At 54.4% G+C, this 18,345-nt stretch overlaps 7 protein-coding genes across 7 annotated transcripts; 3 read left to right on the forward strand and 4 right to left on the reverse strand.

Moving 5' to 3' along the window:
* Positions 1 to 180: 180 nt before the first annotated feature.
* GT037_010257 (uncharacterized protein) lies at positions 181 to 1,064 on the reverse strand (the record flags this gene model as incomplete). The annotated part of the gene is made up of 2 exons (XM_038935304.1): positions 181 to 761; positions 809 to 1,064. The coding sequence occupies 2 exons, from the start codon at positions 1,062 to 1,064 to the stop codon at positions 181 to 183; spliced, it is 837 nt and encodes a 278-aa protein (XP_038782100.1).
* A 698-nt stretch (positions 1,065 to 1,762) lies between these two features.
* Positions 1,763 to 10,227, forward strand: GT037_010258 (uncharacterized protein; the record flags this gene model as incomplete). Its single annotated transcript, XM_038935305.1, has 5 exons — positions 1,763 to 2,158; positions 2,205 to 7,504; positions 7,646 to 7,797; positions 7,845 to 8,292; positions 8,349 to 10,227. The coding sequence occupies 5 exons, from the start codon at positions 1,763 to 1,765 to the stop codon at positions 10,225 to 10,227; spliced, it is 8,175 nt and encodes a 2,724-aa protein (XP_038782101.1).
* A 99-nt stretch (positions 10,228 to 10,326) lies between these two features.
* Positions 10,327 to 11,493, reverse strand: GT037_010259 (trna-splicing endonuclease subunit sen34; the record flags this gene model as incomplete). Its single annotated transcript, XM_038935306.1, has 1 exon — positions 10,327 to 11,493. One exon carries the CDS (start codon positions 11,491 to 11,493, stop codon positions 10,327 to 10,329), a length of 1,167 nt encoding a protein of 388 aa, XP_038782102.1.
* Positions 11,494 to 11,910: 417 nt separating this feature from the next.
* GT037_010260 (dash complex subunit dad1 protein) lies at positions 11,911 to 12,307 on the forward strand (the record flags this gene model as incomplete). The annotated part of the gene is made up of 2 exons (XM_038935307.1): positions 11,911 to 12,012; positions 12,098 to 12,307. 2 exons carry the CDS (start codon positions 11,911 to 11,913, stop codon positions 12,305 to 12,307), a joined length of 312 nt encoding a protein of 103 aa, XP_038782103.1.
* A 160-nt stretch (positions 12,308 to 12,467) lies between these two features.
* Positions 12,468 to 13,707, reverse strand: GT037_010261 (gtp-binding protein rho4; the record flags this gene model as incomplete). Its single annotated transcript, XM_038935308.1, has 4 exons — positions 12,468 to 12,641; positions 12,863 to 13,135; positions 13,184 to 13,387; positions 13,435 to 13,707. 4 exons carry the CDS (start codon positions 13,705 to 13,707, stop codon positions 12,468 to 12,470), a joined length of 924 nt encoding a protein of 307 aa, XP_038782104.1.
* A 316-nt stretch (positions 13,708 to 14,023) lies between these two features.
* GT037_010262 (sphingosine-1-phosphate phosphohydrolase) lies at positions 14,024 to 15,777 on the forward strand (the record flags this gene model as incomplete). Its single annotated transcript, XM_038935309.1, has 3 exons — positions 14,024 to 14,295; positions 14,345 to 15,654; positions 15,701 to 15,777. The coding sequence occupies 3 exons, from the start codon at positions 14,024 to 14,026 to the stop codon at positions 15,775 to 15,777; spliced, it is 1,659 nt and encodes a 552-aa protein (XP_038782105.1).
* Positions 15,778 to 15,914: 137 nt separating this feature from the next.
* Positions 15,915 to 18,116, reverse strand: GT037_010263 (uncharacterized protein; the record flags this gene model as incomplete). Its single annotated transcript, XM_038935310.1, has 3 exons — positions 15,915 to 16,746; positions 16,805 to 17,367; positions 17,412 to 18,116. 3 exons carry the CDS (start codon positions 18,114 to 18,116, stop codon positions 15,915 to 15,917), a joined length of 2,100 nt encoding a protein of 699 aa, XP_038782106.1.
* Between the last annotated feature and the right edge of the window lie 229 nt (positions 18,117 to 18,345).

Below are 18,345 nucleotides of genomic sequence, written 5' to 3' on the forward strand. Positions count from 1 at the left end.
ATGGTGTAGAGAAAGCAGCTTTTGTAGCTGTATCGTTCTTCTTCACTTCTTGAGCGTGGCACTCTTCCGCGTGCGTCCAACTTCTGGTAGTCAGACAGCAATAAGAAGAAACAAGAAACTCAGTTCCCCTTTGCTGTTGCATATCTAGCCCATGCCCAATTTGAATTAAAGTGATCACCCTCATAACTTCTCAACTCTCTCCTTCATCTCCCCGAGGTCTTCGCCCTCAACAGCGTCCTGGCTCTCCTTGACATACTTTGCTACTGCCTCCTTGATCCCTTCATCCCCATCGATAACATCAACCCAGCCCCTTACCCCTTCAGCTTCCAAGACACCGACCACGCTCTCCGCAACCGTCGCACGGCTCGTCTTGCCACCTGCTCCAATCTTTCCCATCTTCACCTTGCCCGCCGGTTCCTCTGTCAGCGTACCAGGCCTCAAACTGATTCCACAGAAGCGCTCATTAGCGGGAACACTGTCTTTCTCCTCCTTCGCTACTCGATCCTGAGAAAGAACAGTGAGGACCTCGTCAGCTGCAACCTTGGCTTTGAAGTAGTTCGGCAAGATCTCCGTGTTGACCTTTTGTGCCGCCTTCCAGTCCTCGTCGTTCCACCAGGGTGCGCGGCCACGACGGGAAGAGAGGTAAGATACAGTCAAGAATTTCTTGACAGAAGGTGTGTGAATGCTAGCTTTTGTGAATGCAATAGCTGCGTCACGGTCGACTGCAAACGTCATCTCCGCACCGCCCTTGCCACCAGCTCCTGATTGTTGTGAATATACATGCATTCTTGTTGAATGTTGTGCTTACCAGCGCTCCAGACAACCCAATCAGGCTTGACCTGCTCCAAAATGCTCTTCGCATCCCCTTCGTTCTTAACATCAGCCACACTGCTGACCAGCACGTCCAACTTTCCGGGCTGTCCTTGCCCCAGCTTCTCGATCGTAGATTTCTGAGAAGCAGTACGTATCATACTGGTCACGTTCCATGATTTGGCCAATAGGAGTGGTGTGAGGAGTTGGGCGACTTTGCCGTGGCCGCCAATGAGGAGGATATGGTGCGCCATTTTCTCGGATTCTAAGAGGAAGGAACAGGAGTATCAGTATTGAGTGTAGGTGATGGAAACGGTTTGTTCACAGAAGGTTGATGTTACTGTTGGGGCCGGTTAAGCGTACTCATTCGATTTCTAAGATGACGTCGTGAGCGTTGACGCTTCCGAGTATGGGCCGACGGAGCTCCACGCGCACTGCATGATCCTACCTCTCACGCACTCTTTCCAAGGATGAATCTGGGCGCTCCTTGCAAGTTCTGATCGACGCATGCCATGATACGGTAACGTAGAAACGCTATACACAATCCAAGAACCTAAAGGTCAAAATCGCTGAGATGCAAAACTGTAATCAACACGCTGTATGCGACCATAACGATGCCCAGATTATCTAAGCACCAAGTAGCCATGCGTGCATTTGGACAACAAGTGGGCTACTGACGTTAGGTCGTGTTGTGTGACTTTGGGTGCGCTGTTGCAATCGATTAGCTACATCCTAGCGCCTTGGCAATCCAGCACCTCAAGGTCCCTGCAGTCGTTACGCGACGCGATCATCAGATCACGCTTCATCGCGCCGACGGCCTGTGAACGTTGAGTAGACGCACCAGAGATCTTTTGTCGTTTTTGCAGAGCAAAACATGGAGCGACTGTTGTGCTGCACACGTGCCTGAGCGACCTGAAAATGTCCCTGACTGCACCTCGCAGCGGCAACCAGCATGTCGAAATCCGCTTCAATCCCACAGTCGGCTCGGGTCCAGAAGGTCTGTACTCTGTGGACTCACGACGACAACTTTTCAAGAGATGAAATCGTTTTCAATGGAGAGAAATTCCCAGAACTGCCCACTAGTGCCGGTGCGCTCCTCCAGATCGTGGCGATACATACGGACAATGCTGTTCGAGACTTTTACACGGAATCCAAAGTCGATACCTTGCACAACGATGCAAATGGAGATAGTCATTCAAAAAGACATCGACGGGACTCGATAACGATAACCATTGATGAAAATGGCTCGACTATCCCGGAGGGTCGCTATGTTGACGCGGACAAGGCCTATGTCTTTGTTCCTAAAGCGCTTCCCGCAACCATGGAGTCCAAATATCCAAATCTGCAAGTAAGTTATAGTCGGACTGCCAATCCGCATAGCTGACCTCAAAAAGGTGTCAATATCTGAGAGGATTGCCAAGGTCTTCGGGTTCCGCAACAGGATGCAGGTCGTAGTGACTGAGGCTGATGAGGATGCGCACGAGGCTCATCATGTGGAGATCGTTTTTCGGGACGAGTATCTCGCACGCGCAGACATGTGGCGTATGGCGATCGCTGAACTCAGCAAGCGGACGGTCTATCGAGGCCAAAGGCTACTGTTCATGGGTACCATCAAGGCCACGATCAAACACATTTACATCAACGGTCAGTCGGTTCATTCTGGCTACTTCTCGCCCAAGTCGAAGCCTATATTCCGCAGCGAATCAGCACGATACACACTTTTCATCCAGATGTCCAGAGAAATGTGGGATTTCGACACTGAGGGCGCCGGCGAGATCATGTTCAACAAGGTCGTAAGCGGATTTCTTCCAGACTTGTTCAAGAGATGGCTGCGAATAAATGCACGACATTTGGTCACCATCATCCTCTTTACAAGAATGCAATACGACGGAGAGCTCCTGGCCGATCGCCCGGAAGGGACCACGAGCAACACGTACGCCGATTCGCATTCGGGCACTTTCAGAGACTATTACAGAGTAGTCGTGAGCGACATGGCCAGCGGCGATTGGATCAATATTCTCTATCAGCTGAAGAAGGAGTTCAGGATGTTTCTTCGGGAGGTGTCTCTGGTCCGTAAGCCAGTGAAGCACGTCAACGAGGAAACGGGATCTGAAGACCCAGCTACTGATGTCGTCGTAGCTGGTCGACCTTCTTCCGCAAGCCAAGGCAATATCCTAGAAGCCATCAATCTGGCAGCAGCTCAATTTGCCAAAGACTACATCGATCGCGATCTCGTCCGCACGGGCATCTCCGTCATCGTTGTTACTCCGGGCACTGGCGTCTTTGAGGTTGACTACAACATGCTCAAATTGACCACGGATACCCTGATTGGGTCGGGTATCGGAATTGATCTAGTGTGTCTCTCGCCGATGCCTCTTCACTCCGTGCCCCTATTCAAATACCAAACGCCTCGTTCGGTGTCTGACCTGAAAGCCGAGCACGACAGGGAACAGCATGCTTCTCCGAGGATGTCACGGACAGAAGAGGACAAAACTCCCCGCCAGAGTCAACCAGACTTTGGTTCCATGTCACGCGCCTCCACCGTACGACACATACCGATGGACGTGTCCACCGACTCATCAGATGGATGGAGGTTCGCAATGCCGTACTGGGTCGATGTGTCGTTCTGGTCTGGAACGTCTGAGGAGATTCTAGAACTCACAAAACCACGAAAAGCTGACAAGATTGTAAAGAAGTCTCGTAAGAAAGGTCGCATCTTCTCTCTACGGTGCCGATTGTACGAGCTGCAGATGATGGGTGTCATGGAGAATGAGGTGGGCGACATAGCAATTCCCTACCTAGAAGAGGACCCAATGTACCCACACCATCTGCGCGGGTTGTTCGAACCGAATGGAGAAGGCCTGCAGATCGCACCAGCAACCAAGCCTCCCGCAGCTGCGGCGGGCTCGTATTCTTCGCGGGGCGACAAAGAATTCAACGAGGATCAGCTGGACGAAACAAGGGCTGCCCAAAAGGCCTGGATGGAGGCATACGACGGCGGAGTCTTTTCTCCTCTCATAGAGAGACACTCTGCATTGGACCAACTCCAAGCTCGCAAGCGAAGGCTGAGCGATGAAATCACCAGCGGATCACCAGACCTGTCACGAAGTCTGCGTCTTTCTTCTTCTTTCCGTAGTACTGGTCCGTCATTCGGGAAGACAGCTCGACCTCCATCAGACACGAACTTTCCGCAGCTGATGCGCGAGAGATCGAAAGACATCGAAAGCCAGTCTCCGCGAGGCAGCACCTCTCGTATGCCAAACCTCAAAAGCGAGGCCGTGCCGCGAGCCGATGTTTTGCGGCGGCAGAACAACATGACTAGAGATAATGCTAGTGCCGGACGCCCTACGGTACATAAGAGAGGTGGTTCTGGAGACTCCCAAGATCATCGCCAAACCGTAAACTCTACCCAGAGACATCCACCAGCTCCGGCTACAAGCCGGGGGTCATCCCCCAGGCGAACTGGGCTCTTGCCGACTAGTGTCGGAACGCCAGCACCAGCTAAGCAGGACCTGAAGAGCAGACCTTCCAATTGGTTTCTTAGGCAGATGAGCTTTGGTGGAAAGGCTGCGCCGGCAAAGCCAACTCTTGGCGATGCCACGATTGATATCAGTCAGGGGAAAGTGAAGCCTGCCATGTTGACTGTTGAGAAGAATCAAAAAGGCGCCATTGCGGAACGGCTGGCGAGCACTCGCCATACTTCTACAGGGAAGCCGTCGCAGCCGATTGCGATAAAACCTGCATCGCGCGCAGGCCCTACGTCAGCCGAATCTCTTGCGTCTGACCGCGCAAGCCGCTCGATCGAGACCGTGAGGGTAGCGCGATCCGATCGATCCAATGTGCCTTCGCAGCCTGGCTCAGTCGTGAGGGACCCTGGGTCAACGTTTTTGCTTGCAGGAGCGCGGGGTGCAGGTGAGCACGGTGGACCGAAACCAGACCTCTCTTCTAGTGGAGGTGGTAGAGAAGCTCCTCGGACTCTATCTCCAACAAGCGCGATTGCTCCTTGGGCAGTCCTGGTCAACCCGTGTAACCCGAAGAAAAACATTATAAGCTCTAAGAACCAGTACCGGCGCTGGCATCACGTCTTCCCTAGGACGCTGAGGACGGGCACGGTAAAGTGGAGGTCGTTGTGCTCACCCGCTGCAGTACCGCTGACCCACGAGTGGTTCCCTTCTGTTGACCAAATAGCGTCAGAGTACAACGAAAGTCCATATAAAATTACGCAGAATGAGGACGACGATATTCTGGAAGCACCAAAGAGCCGAGAGTCTCTCATCAAAGAGCTGATCGCCTTTCGCCTCTCCCACGGGTTCCAAATCATCGTTGGCTCTTCCGTAGCGGAGTTTTCAGGCCGGCAAGAGAAGACTCTCGCTAGCATTCTTGATCCCGAGTACATGTCTAGTGATGGAGACACTGTTTTCATGAGCGTTGGAAACAGCATCCACCAGCTGGTGTGTGTAGCTGGGGGAGAGGTAGAGGTAAGGAGATACAATCGGAAGCCCACCACAGCACTGGAGTCGTCTGCTGGCATTGATACGCCTTTCTCGTACAAACCTTTTATCCGCACTGCGTTTGAAGACACATATGACCCTCGAGAAGTTGTGTTACGTCCACCACGGAGAGAATACAACTGGAACATCATCGACACTTTTTTGGCTGGGTACCATGACGAGTTCTCGGAGATACTGCGCTTCTGGAGGGCTCGCTTTGTCCTAATTCCCGTGGACATACCAGCCATGCATCGGAGACCGTTGCCTATGCAGGACTCGCCTGAGGAGATCCGGCTCGAGGGAATTCGCAAGCTTACTCAACTGTGGCAGAAGTTCCGCTATATTCCTCCAGAAGAGCGCTACCTCCAGCCCGCGTCCACTTTGAAACAAAAGGACCCGAATCCGCTTGCAATTGAGTACCACACACGCGATCCCTCGGCGGTCGTTGCGGCCGGTCCGGATCACTCCCTGCTCAACGACACCGACAGCGAGTTCCAGACGTCCATCTTCTCCGATGCGGAAAAATACCACACGTCTAGTATAGACATCAAGAAGCTCGCAGAAGACTTGCAGGGCGAAAAGGGGATCCAGATGCTTGACCGTCGATGGCATCTCAAGTTGCACTACAACTGTTTTCTCGGCTTTGACCTCACTAACTGGCTGCTCTCAAACTTCAAAGACATTGAAACGCGGGACGAGGCGGTAGACTTTGGCAACGAGCTGATGAAGAAAGGCCTCTTCCAGCACGTGCAGGGACGGCATCATTTTCGCGATGGCAACTTTTTCTTTCAGATCGCGGCAGAGCACAGGGCTCCGCGGGTCGAATCTCGAACTGGGTGGTTTGGTATGCGCAAGACGGACAAGTCTGTTCCTTCCACGCCGCTGGCAGAGGCGCCTCGCACGTCGCCTCTTTTATCAAAGCACACCAAGTCACGTCCTGACACTGCCGATTCTTCGTCCAACAGCTCCGGTTCACTCGAAGAAGGGGAGAAAACACCAACACGCGGCGAACCACATAAGCGGAAAGTCGTCATGTCACGCGTTATGCGCTATGATGTAGACCCCAGAAAGCGTTCGTACCGACCCGAGATCATTTCACTGCACTATGATCGGTTGCATAACCCCGACAACTGCTATCACATTCGCATTGACTGGATGAATGTCACCGCAAAACTTATCGAAGATGCCATCGTTACCTGGGCCACGAGCGTGGAGAAGTATGGTCTGAAACTGGTGGAGGTGCCCATCGCGGAGGTGGCGGACATTGTCGATAACCATCCATTCCGTTCGCCCTATGTAGTCAAGCTTGCACTGCAGCCTCCCCAGGCTCAGCCTGAGGCGATGTGGGACTCGACAAGCTTCTCTCCACAGTACCCGAAAACCGACAAGTTTGCGTATCACAAGCTCCTGCTTCGAAGGCTCAACTTTGTGTTGGACATGGAAGCTGCGAGTGCCTTTCCACCCGACGTCGAAGTCACGTATTCCTGGGGCATGCCTGATTACAAGTATACACAGTTCATCCACAAGAGCGGAGGCCTGCTTGCCCAGATATCTGACGACGGAAACCTCCTTCTGCTAGCAAATAGGCTCGCGCACAACCGCGCCAAAGACCACAGCAGGATCCGGCCTGTGGATCCTTACGAGCACAAGAAAGCCACCACAGACGGTAGTCAAAGCAGTCGTTTACCGTCGACACCCGCAGTAGAGCGTGGCAACCCGCACCGCAGTCCCTTTGCGAGTCCTCTGGCACGACCAGTCCAAGATTCCAGTCTCCTTCACACTGCGCTCACATTCCACGACCCGAGATCAGCAGCGACCACTCCAGCGGCTGCGTCTAGTGTTCCTCTCACCCCTGAACAAGTCAAAGATGAGGTTGAAGCTTTCTGCTCCAACGCCTCGCTGCTGTCTGCATTCTATGCCGAAGCTTTCCGCCATGCTCCATCTCCGTCTCCACGGATTTTACCAATAGGGGAAGACAAGATTCCAAGTTTGGGACTGCCGCCAGCGATCAGTATCAGGGACGCTAGCCCAGCAACCGGAGGCTGGACACTGAGTAGCACATTTGGGGGGCCTGGCGGCATAGCTGGCCGTAGACAGGGTAGTGAGGGGAGCATGTATAGCATGGGGAAAAGGGGCAGTGTGGTCGAGGGCATGGAGAGAGCACCGCGGCGACAGAATAGTCAGGGGAGCGCTGGAACCGGAACGTAGGCACTCATTATTGACATAGGCGTTAATGGCACTGAGCATGTTTATTGCAAAAAGGGTGCAGATATGGTGTCTTGTGACTCGCCCTTGGTTCATGGTCGATGCATGCGCGGCTTGGCATAATGTGGGGTACGGCTTAGGAAATGGCTCCTCGCTACTGGCATGCACTCGAACCCCACTAACGGACCCCACGCGAGTGGCTTGCCAAAAGTTCGTACCCAAACACGACGCCGGCGCAACGTCGAGAGCAGCGCAATGGCACTACTCGAGCTGCTGGAACCTTTGCCAGCTGGTCAGTTAACCATCTCATCACAATCTATGTTGCTGACGTCGCCGCAGAGCTGCTCTTCATCTGGCACCAGCACCGACTCCCCATCTTGCTGGCTGCACTGGTGGTAGCGACGGTTGTGCGTCTCGCCATTTATTCGCGCGATCGGAGAGAGAAGCTCTCTGTGTCACCAGCTCCCTCGTCGCCGGTGCCGGTAGAGGAGAAACCCACCGTCCAGCTCAAGCCCGAATGGCTGCCCGAATACACCACGCTCAACTCGTCGGAGCTTAATGTCGACAACCATGTCGACGACGATACGATGGCGGTGGCTGCAGCCGCAAAAGTGAAGAAGGGGCCCAAGATGGTCAAGGGCAGGAAGACACCGAAGAAGCTTGTTGCGCCTGCGACGTTCAACCACCAAACGGACAGGATACAGCCATTGGTCTTCTTCCAGTCGCTATCTGGCACGACTGAGCGCTTCGCTAAGCAGTTCGCGCGAATTCTCACCGAGTGGACGAGGTAGGTTTGATGCGCAAATAGGTGTGAAGCATGCGCTGACTGTTTCATCTCGACAGGGGCTGCGATCAGTCCAAATCCTTCTTGGAGCCCCAGACGCTCGACATATCGTACATCGAGCACGACGACTACTTCGTCAGCCCGCCCAGGGGCGACGCCAACGTCAAATACTTCTACATTATCCTCGTACCGACGTACAACATCGACACCGTTCTGGACGTCTTTGTGGAGAGCCTGCAGGAGACACACAATGATTTTAGGATCGATACGGCGCCTCTAAGCGGTCTGGTGGGATACACTGTGTTTGGTTTTGGCGATAGGGAGGGGTGGCCGACCGAGGAAGAGGGTTTCTGCAGCCAGTCGAGGGAAGTGGACAAGTGGATGGCCCGGCTGACGGGCAGGAAAAGAGCATACCCGCTTGGCATGGCCGACGTCAAGAGCGAGGCCGAGGAAAGGTTGCAGGACTGGAGGGTAGGCGTCCAGGACGCGCTTGTGGAAATCGCCCAAGGACGAGGACTTGGTGAAGGCGTGCCGGGCAGTGGAGACGCTATCGAGAGCGACGAAGAAGACGTGGCCGAGGACAATGGTCAAAGCACGCGAGTAGACGACGTCGAAGACCTGGGTTCGATGGTCAACTCCTCCGCCGGACCAATACCCGTCGACTTTACAACCTACAAGAAATCCCCAGCCAAGTCTCAATCCCTCCAGGCCCCCAAGGAGATGGTGCCTACCACGTCCCCTACCTACGCCGCTCTCACGAAACAAGGCTACAGCATCATCGGCTCACATTCAGGCGTCAAGATCTGCCGATGGACTAAATCCGCTCTGCGAGGCCGAGGCTCTTGCTACAAGTACTCCTTCTACGGCATCGCCTCTCACCTGTGCATGGAAGCCACTCCGTCTCTCTCCTGCTCGAACAAATGCGTCTTCTGCTGGCGGCACGGCACAAACCCCGTCGGCACGACATGGCGCTGGATAACCGATGCTCCAGACATGATCTTCGACGGCATCACCACAGCACATTACAAGAAGATCAAGATGATGAAGGGCGTTCCCGGAGTCCGAGCCGAGCGTTTCAGCGAAGCCATGCGCATCCGTCACTGTGCCCTGAGTCTGGTCGGCGAGCCCATCTTCTACCCGCACATCAACGAGCTCCTCGGGATCATGCACAGCAACCGCATCTCCACGTTCCTTGTCTGTAACGCCCAGCACCCAGCTCAGCTAGCGTCTTTGATCCCTGTGACACAGCTCTACGTCTCCATAGACGCATCCAACAAGGACAGTCTCCGCAAGATTGACCGGCCCCTGCATCGAGACTTCTGGGAGCGTTTCTGTGCCTGCTTGGATATCCTCCGCAACCGTCGTTTCGAGCAACGCACCGTCTTCCGTCTCACGCTGGTCAAAGGCTTCAACATGGCTGAGGAAGTGCGCGGCTACGCTGATCTCGTTGAGCGCGCTCTGCCTGGCTTCGTGGAGGTCAAGGGCGTTACCTACTGCGGGACCTCCGCAGCTGGCTCTGCAGGCCTTACCATGGAGAACGTCCCCTTCTACGAAGAAGTAGCCGAGTTTGTGACTGAACTTGAGAAAGAGCTAAACAGCCGCGGACTTACCTATGGCATCGGTGCCGAGCACGCGCACTCCTGCTGCATCCTGCTAGCCGACCGCACAAGATTCAAGAGAAACGACAGGTGGGCTACTAGAATCGACTTTGAGCGCTTCTTCGATCTCTACGAAGGCAAGGTGGAGGGGACGAGAGTGGAGGATGGGAAAGTGGCGGGCTGGAGACCGGAAGACTATGTTGGCGAGGAGACGCCCGAGTGGGCGCTCTGGGGAAACGGCGGATTCGATCCTAGGGACGCAAGAGTGTACAGGAAGGGCAAAGGCCCAAAGGTTAGCGAGGAGGGAGGGAAAGCCACCGCGGCTGCTTTGGAGTTTTAAGCACGACAAAACAAAGTATCGAGGTTGAACAAAGTTCATCATTGTTCTATGTATGCATTGTATTCGTCAAGTCATAATTCAAATAGTGGTGACCAGCACTTATATAGCCGCCCACTCAACAGAGAACGCCCTCACGGACTCGTCCTCTTGCGAGTCTACGTCGGGGTTCTCGCCACCAATCATGTACGCCTTCTTCGTTCCTGTGCCGAGACGTCCTCCGCCAACAACGTCGAGCAGGTCGAACTTCTGGTCCCAGCCCAAGCCGGTAGCAGCAAAGTGGCTGTGATATCGAAGTGGGTCGCCTGGGTACACGTTGTAGTGGCACCCAAAGCGCAGCCCAGGCATGTGGTAGTAGCCCTTGGAGTGCAGATAGCGGAACAACGGATAGCTGTCTGGCACAGCCGGCGGAGGGACAGCAGGGTCTTTTGCGGGCGTGGAGAGAGGTGGGTATGAGGTTGTCGGTGTGACATGGTGTTTCTGGGCGGCGACGCCTTTCGGCGCACTACCCTGGGCGGGGACGGCTGGTTCAGCAGCAGGCGAAGGGGGCGCAGCGTCGAACAGCGAGACCTCGGCGGCAGAGGAGTCAATCTTGGGGGCCTTGACTTGCACCCAGGAGTCTGAGAAACTAGAGCCTTTCATGATGAAGCCTAAACCAGAGCTACCAAGATCCGAGCTATCAGTGACTGAGCTGGCAGGACTGGAGATGACCCTGGCTGCCTTTACTGGCGCCGCCGAGTCGGAGAAGCTTGAACCCTTCATGATGAAACCCAGCCCGGAGCTCGCGACACTGGAGTCGTCTGCTTGGAGTGTCTCGTCCGATGTCGTGCTCGCCGCAACGCTACGCTTGTCGACTTCCTCCCTCTTCAGGCCCTTCTCCTTCAACGCCCTCTCCTTCCGCCTCTCCGCCAGCTCGGTCTGTTCCTTGGTGACGTCCTCCCCTCGCTTGTCCATCTCCTCCATGTACCTCAGTCTGTCCTCTCGGCTCATCTCCGCAAAAGCCTTCTGATGTGCCTGCGCATCATCCACGATATACGCAGCGCCTTTATCGACGAGTACCCGAGCCTCTTCCGGCATGAGTTCAAGTGGTACGCCCAGAAAAACGTTCTGTTGGCTGAGGTTCGGTATCGTGCCGACCAGGAGACCGCAGATGTTGTGCGTGCGACGGCAGTGCGCAATAACGTCCACATCAAAGAGGAGGTAGCGGCCAGCCACGAGGGATATGGGGAATGGTTCTTTAACTGGTTTGGGAGCCGGAGCTGCCGCCATGGTATGGATCTAAGCAGAGGCTGCGTTAGCTCGTTGCCAAACGAGTAGAAGAGCGGTGAACGTGATCAAGAGATGGATGTCATAGTGTGATATACAAAGCTCAGCAGTCCTTTTGACAAGGCTATGAGGATTGACAGATTTTCGTTTGTTTTAATCATGTAAAGGAACAGTAGTAGAAGGAATTGATGCTTACCTACATGGCGAATGTCGTCGCGAGAACGAGTATAGGGAACAAGAGACGAAGAGCTCCAGGTTGAGCTTTTGAAAGGCTTTTTAGTTTTGGACCCACTATTATCCGCTTGGACCTATAAGCGTGGCTCGCGCGTGATTCGTTGAGGTGATCGCTTACTAAGAACTTTGAACGGCGCTGCATCTGTAAACAAGATCCGCCGAGCATCAACACCAAAGAATACAAAGATGGGACCGCCATACTTCGCGTCAACCAACGGCCAGGATGCCGCGCCGCCAAAGACGTACTACGAGCAACAGCGCGAAATGCTCGTCTCTGAGATTGCCCAAGTACGTGCCACAGAGCCCATCACGGAGCGCATTGCAGTCTCCCAATTTAATTCCCCAAACCATGTGCATTCTAACAAGGTGCCAGAGTCTGGAAGTTGTCCTGCAAAACATCAACAAATTGAACCGTTCGCTCGAGGAGGTCACGTCGGTCGGGAACGAATTCGCGCCCGTCGAGTCGCTCTGGAGCCACTTTGAGAACGTCATGGCCAAAGATCCGAGTGAGCAACAGGAGGGTGCGCAGGAAGGTGCAACGGAACACGAGGGCGAGACGGAGGTGCCTCAGGACCGGAAATGAGCGTTTGCAAGGAGACACCTTGTTAGCTTATTAGTTCGTGGACAACGCGCCCGGAGGTGCACGGCCAGCCGTCGAACAGGCCATGACGATAAGTTGAATGATGTAATGATACCCCAGAACGAGTCATTGGCACAGATCACTGTCCAGAAATATACTTCATTTATTGCCATGCAAAGGCAAAGTCGGCGCCAACTCCGGCCATGCGTACATACAGAATACCGAATACAGATACAGGGAAGAAAATGCTGCTACGTGGACCTTTGAATCGCTGTGTCCATTCTCGTGTCAAAACAAAACCCAAACGCCAGCCGACCATGTACATGAGAAGACTTCCCTATGATTAAAGAGGAAGCGAACATGTGCGGACAGTGATGGAGGTGAGCCGTATGTGGTCATTAAACATCTTGATCGTGTCGTCCAGCGTCGTGAATCTCGATATGCTCTCCTCTCGATAGACACAGGCTATAGCACTTTGCAGCCGCTGCGCTTCTTCTTCTTGCCGCCTCCAGCGGGGAACGCTGATGTGTTCCCTCTTGACGACGTGGCTGTGCCTACGCGGCGCTCTTCTTGCTCCTTGTGCTCCTCGCCCACGGCCATTGTGACGGCCATGTCGAAGATTTCCTCGACACCGTCTTGCTCTTTACTGCTGCACTCCATGTACGCAGCGCCCATCTTCTTTGCGACGGCACGTCCCTGCTCGGTGGTGACGGGCGTCAAGCCTTGTGTCTTGAGGAGCTCGATGCAGTTCTTCTTGTTGCGCAGGTCAGACTTGAGCCCCAAGAGCATAAGAGGCGTTGTTGGGCAGAAGTGGAGGACCTCTGGGTACCACTGGGCATTGTTAGCCGATGCACGGTCAAGTAGTTGGCGGCGTCTTACCTTGTCCATGACGTTTTCTAGTGAGTTGGGGCAGTCAATGGCGAAGCACACGAAGATGACATCGGTCTCGGGGTAGGAGAGGGGTCGCAACCTGTCGTATTCCTCTTGGCCGGCGGTGTCCCACAGAGCAAGCTCAACCATCTTGCCTGTGGGCGGATGGGGCGTGTGAGTGATGTAGTTCTCGAAGACGGTTGGTACATATTTCTACGTCGCATTAGCATGGCATGACGTGCACTTGCTCGGGCGCGTACCTCTGGGAAGTTGCCGGAGCTGTAGCTGATCAACAGACATGTCTTGCCGCATCCACCGTCACCAACAACAACGAGCTTCTTGGAGTAGGCCGGGGGCTCGGTGATGGCGGTGTCGCGCGTGTTGGTGGTTCCATAGGAGCTGACGGTGCCGTTGCTGTTGCGCTCGCTCGGTGTGCGGGCGTGGGTGCGGACTGGTGTGATGGACGAGACGGGCGCCTTTGTGCTCTGCTTGCGCCGGAGGTAGTCGTAGTTCTGGGAAGGTGCGGTGGCCATGGTGAGCGGGTGTATGAATACGGAGAAGGAAGATGGTGTTGGAGTTGGTGTTGTCGGTTGTGTGGGGAGCGAGTGGTCGGGGCTTAAGAGAGTCGCATGTTGACTGTTAGAGTGCTCGGTCGCATATGGCAACCACGCTATGTCACCAGCGGCTCGCTAAGCTAGCGCCCAATTGCAGCGTGCCTGTCCATGTCTATCGATCGGCCGTGGGTAGATTACAGCATGCCATGGCCTCGTCTTACCTCCAGACTCCCTCTGCCCGCGCTGGACATGCTCGTCCGATTGACTCGCCCACCCCCTTTCTGCGACCGCTGCCATGAGTCCGCGACATGAGCCCAAATTGGACGCCGGCAACAAGGGCCACGACCACTACGCCCAGCGACTGCCCCGGTGGCGCAATGCCCTGCGCAACCGCCTCATACCCATTGTGCGCTGGGAAACACCATGGCTTGCCCTGATGCAGGACAAGATGCGCTCGCCCGCACTCGACTCGTACTTTGCCTATACCGCCAACCTCGGCACCCACACCTTCTTCATGGTCTTCCTGCCCATCCAGTTCTGGTGCGGCTACACTAGCATCGGTCGAGCGTATGTCGGGCGCTGTCATTCACTATCGTGCCACGTCTGACGTACACAGGACTGTCTTCATGCTTGCAGCCGGTGTCTACTGGACTGGCTTCCTCAAGGACATGCTCTGTCTGCCCAGGCCCCTGTCGCCGCCCCTCGCCCGCATCTCCATGTCGGGCTCCGCTGCCCTCGAGTACGGCTTCCCCTCGTCCCACTCTGCCAATGCCGTGTCCGTCGCCTTCTACGCCATATACACGCTGCGCCAGTCGGCCGACCGCGACACCTCCAACTGGAACATGGGTCTGCAGGCCCTCTTCTACTTCTATGCGCTTTCCATCATCGCGGGGCGCTTGTATTGCGGCATGCACGGTTTTCTAGATGTCCTGGTCGGGAGCATCATGGGTGCCTTGATTACGGCTTTCCAGCTTGTATGTGGGGACTGGATGGACTCGTTTGTCTTTAGTGGAAGTTATATGGACATTTTCATCGCAACTCTGGTCGTGTGCGTTCTGGTCCGCGTCCACCCGGAGCCCGCCGACGACTGTCCATGCTACGACGACAGCGTGTCCTTCTCTGGCGTTGTCATTGGCATCAATCTCGGTGCATGGCACTATGCGCAGACTGGTTACGCAGTAAAAGACGCCTATCCGTCGTCCGTCCCATTCGACCTGGAAGAGATGGGTCTGCTGAAAGCGACCATTCGCATCCTGCTCGGTGTTGTCGTCATCTTTGTCTGGAGAGCGACTATGAAGCCTGCCTTGTTTACCATATTGCCGCCCATCTTTCGCATTCTAGAGCAAGCCCGCTGGAATATGCCCCGCGCCTTCTTCCTGAACGCCTCCAAGTACAAGTCTATCAAGCCTTTCGCTGACGACGACAACGTCATCCCACCTGCGTCAGAGTTGCCGCACATGCTTAAGAATCTCGCTCACCCACGCAAGAGATCTGTATCTGTCGGACCGCAATCTGCCGCTGATGCTTACGAAACACTTGCCTACCGAAACCGAAGGCGACGGGAAAGCGTCAATTCGCTGGATGGTGCTGTACCTGAAGACTCGGCCTGGGTTCCCAGTCCAGCTGTTCTCGATACGCCCAATATCGAAAAGGGGGAGCCATTGCTTGGTGCCGGTCTCCTGCCTACACCCATGGCATCACGTGTGCATTCGTATGAGCAGATGATGGGCACAGGAGAAGTACAGACGGAGGAGAAGAGTATAACAACTCCCCCAGAGAGCGATACAGACGTTGCTGGCGACGTCTACAAGCTTACACAGAGCCCGACTGAAGAGGAGAATGAGAAGCGAGAAATCTTCATGAAGCTTACGACGCCACGAGTGCGCTATGACGTTGAGGTGGTCACGAAGCTGATTGTGTACACTGGTATGTATCGCGCATCGATAATCTCAGCGATGACTGACCATGGCAGGAATCGCATATATAGCCGTTGCAGCTAACCCGATGTTGTTCGAGTTCTTGGGTCTGGGCATGGGCGATCAGTCGTAGTTCGCTTGTCACGTTTCCTTGCTGTGCATTTGTCAATAATTTCCTGGTCTTGACGGCCTGTCTAATGAAATACTGATGTGGATCAAAAATGACCTTTCTGTCTCGAAACTTGGTTAGAATTTACGGGCTTAATACTCTTAGCCGTACGTGCCACCCTTGACAATCTCCTTTGTCTCGCCCATGGTGCCAAAACAGCAATGCTCGACCTTTCCCAGAGGTCCCTCTCTGGGATCATCCTCAAGTAGCACGCCAAAGCGTAGTTTCGTCTGTGTCAGCTCTTTAGGAAAGGGATCTCCGCCCAGACACGCACCCACGCTCAGGTGATCCAGGGTAGGGTTGCGGGTTGTGGCCATAATACGGGAAAAGAGCACGTCAGACGCTACTCCATTCTCATAAAGTGACCATGCGCCGACGAGTATAAAGGCAAAAGTGATTGCAATGACAATTGCGTACCCAATCCAGAGGGAGCGCCTGTAGTACACATACACCATCATGGTACGTGATTTCACGCAAGGTACCTCCTGGTCCTGTGCGACGACCAGCTTGGGCTCATTGAGCAGGGTGATGAGGATATCTTCGAAGAAGTCTTGTATCTCGGTCTTCAGGTCCACCAGCGGATACGATGTGCTGCTGTTGGCCAGTCGCGTTTCAGACAGATCCGAGTAGGTGACCAGGAATTTTTGCTGCTCGATCTTGCCACGAAGGAAGCGACGTAAAAGCGAGCCCATAGTGTGATACGAGGCTGTCAACTTGTACTTTTCTACATCTTGGGGCTTAACGGGATCTCCGCCAATGACAGGACGCAGAAACACTCGGTCTCGACGCGTTGCAGACTGTCTGGGGTTAAACGTCATGTCGAATGTGTAATTGGTGTACTGCATGACGCATTTGAATATCCTAGGCTCGTGAACGTTTCCCCATTTGGCTCTATACGAGCTGTCATCTGGATACGGTGTGGACGTATTGACGCTACATGTGGGCGTTCAAAGTCAGTATGTCTCAATGCAGTTTGTACAGGGACACGTACGCATACCCGATCCAAAGAACAGGTTCGCTTTTAAAGACACCCAAAGACGTCCCATTGACTCCCGGCTCTTGGTGCCCGTAGTCGCCTTGGTCAACGTCCGCAGAATACACAAGGCTCCCATTCGGTGCAAGATCAGCAAAGGTGAAAGGCGCATCGGATCCATCGGTATCGTCAACATCGTCGCATTTGTACCCGGGTGCAATGAATCCAATCGTGTACGTGCAGTTCCAACCGGATCCACAAAACACTGAAGATGCATTCTCCCGGGGTTGTGGCTTCTGCATGTACACACTACTAAAGGCCAAGCGGCGTGCATTCTTCGACGGCTGGTCATAGTAGTCGAAATAGCCCTCGTCTCTAAGATCTCGTTTCTCTTCTGCAGCTGGCTGGGTGGTATTGTAGAAGTTTAAGCTTTTCAGCGAATATTTACTCATGTCCCGGAAGTCGTATGTAGACTCCTGGGCAAAGTTCAGGGTAGCCACAGAGCACGTAACATTGTCATTGAAAGTTCTGAGCTCAGATGTGAGCGACGCCGGAGACAGCACGGATGCAAGCGGTAGTAACTATGCCGTCAGTACAGACATATCGTCAAGACTTGTAGACTTACCCAAGTACAGGCGGCCATCAATGTGGCAAGCTTGCCGTTTCTGATCATCTCCCAGTTTAGGAAGAACTGCGTCGGGTCTTCTGTTGCAGAGAACAGGCCATCAATGCCGTTAATCGTCATCGCCTTTCGCCGAAACGTGTACCATATCCGCTGACGATTACACATGATGACAGTCCCAACAAGCGTGCTTTTCACGAAGAATGCCAAGGCCGTGCCGTACCTGACCATCTTCAATTGCTCGATGGCCGGCTGCCCGTCGAGGTGCATGTAGAACGAGTGGTGGCCCACTGCTGCCGCGAACCCAGCCAGGAACAACACTATGATGAGTGCTGGGGTAGTCCAATATATGTGCCATTGCGCCAATTCCCCAGAGCGGCGGTCGACCAGAGCTTGCGTGTCTGCATCCCAGGCCTTCTTGTGATAGAGAGAGTTTAGGGTGTGTGTTGACTCCCTCGTCGAGCGTGCGGAGAGACCAGGACTCGTGTATCCTTCACGAACAGGCTCATATCGACCCTCCCCATGTGACAAGCCAAAGTATGCTCCCGGCTGCAGCCCTTCTCTTGTGTGACTGTCCTGCGGCGGCTGAGATAGATAGGCGAGCTCGATAGGATCGGATTCTGAGCGGAACGGGTCGTAAGGTTCGGGACGCGAATCTGGGGAAACGTCTCGGGAAGAGTACGCCGACTGAGGTCCTCGGGAGGTCATCGTAACTGCGATTCTGGGGATCTGGGAGACTGCAGCACAGTCATGGGAACAATACCACAATGCTAGCGTTCGGCGGAGGGGTTACACATGCGACACAGCGAGTGTACGCAACATCTCAACAAGAAGACGACTGCGGGAAAGGCTCATGGGCGCACATGCTATCGCATTCACATTCCTCGAGAGGTTGGAGTAGAAAGGAGACGGTGCTGGAGCTTATCCGAATGGCTTC

Source organism: Alternaria burnsii, assembly GCF_013036055.1.
Source record: "Alternaria burnsii strain CBS107.38 chromosome Unknown 726, whole genome shotgun sequence".
NCBI lineage: Eukaryota > Fungi > Ascomycota > Dothideomycetes > Pleosporales > Pleosporaceae > Alternaria > Alternaria burnsii.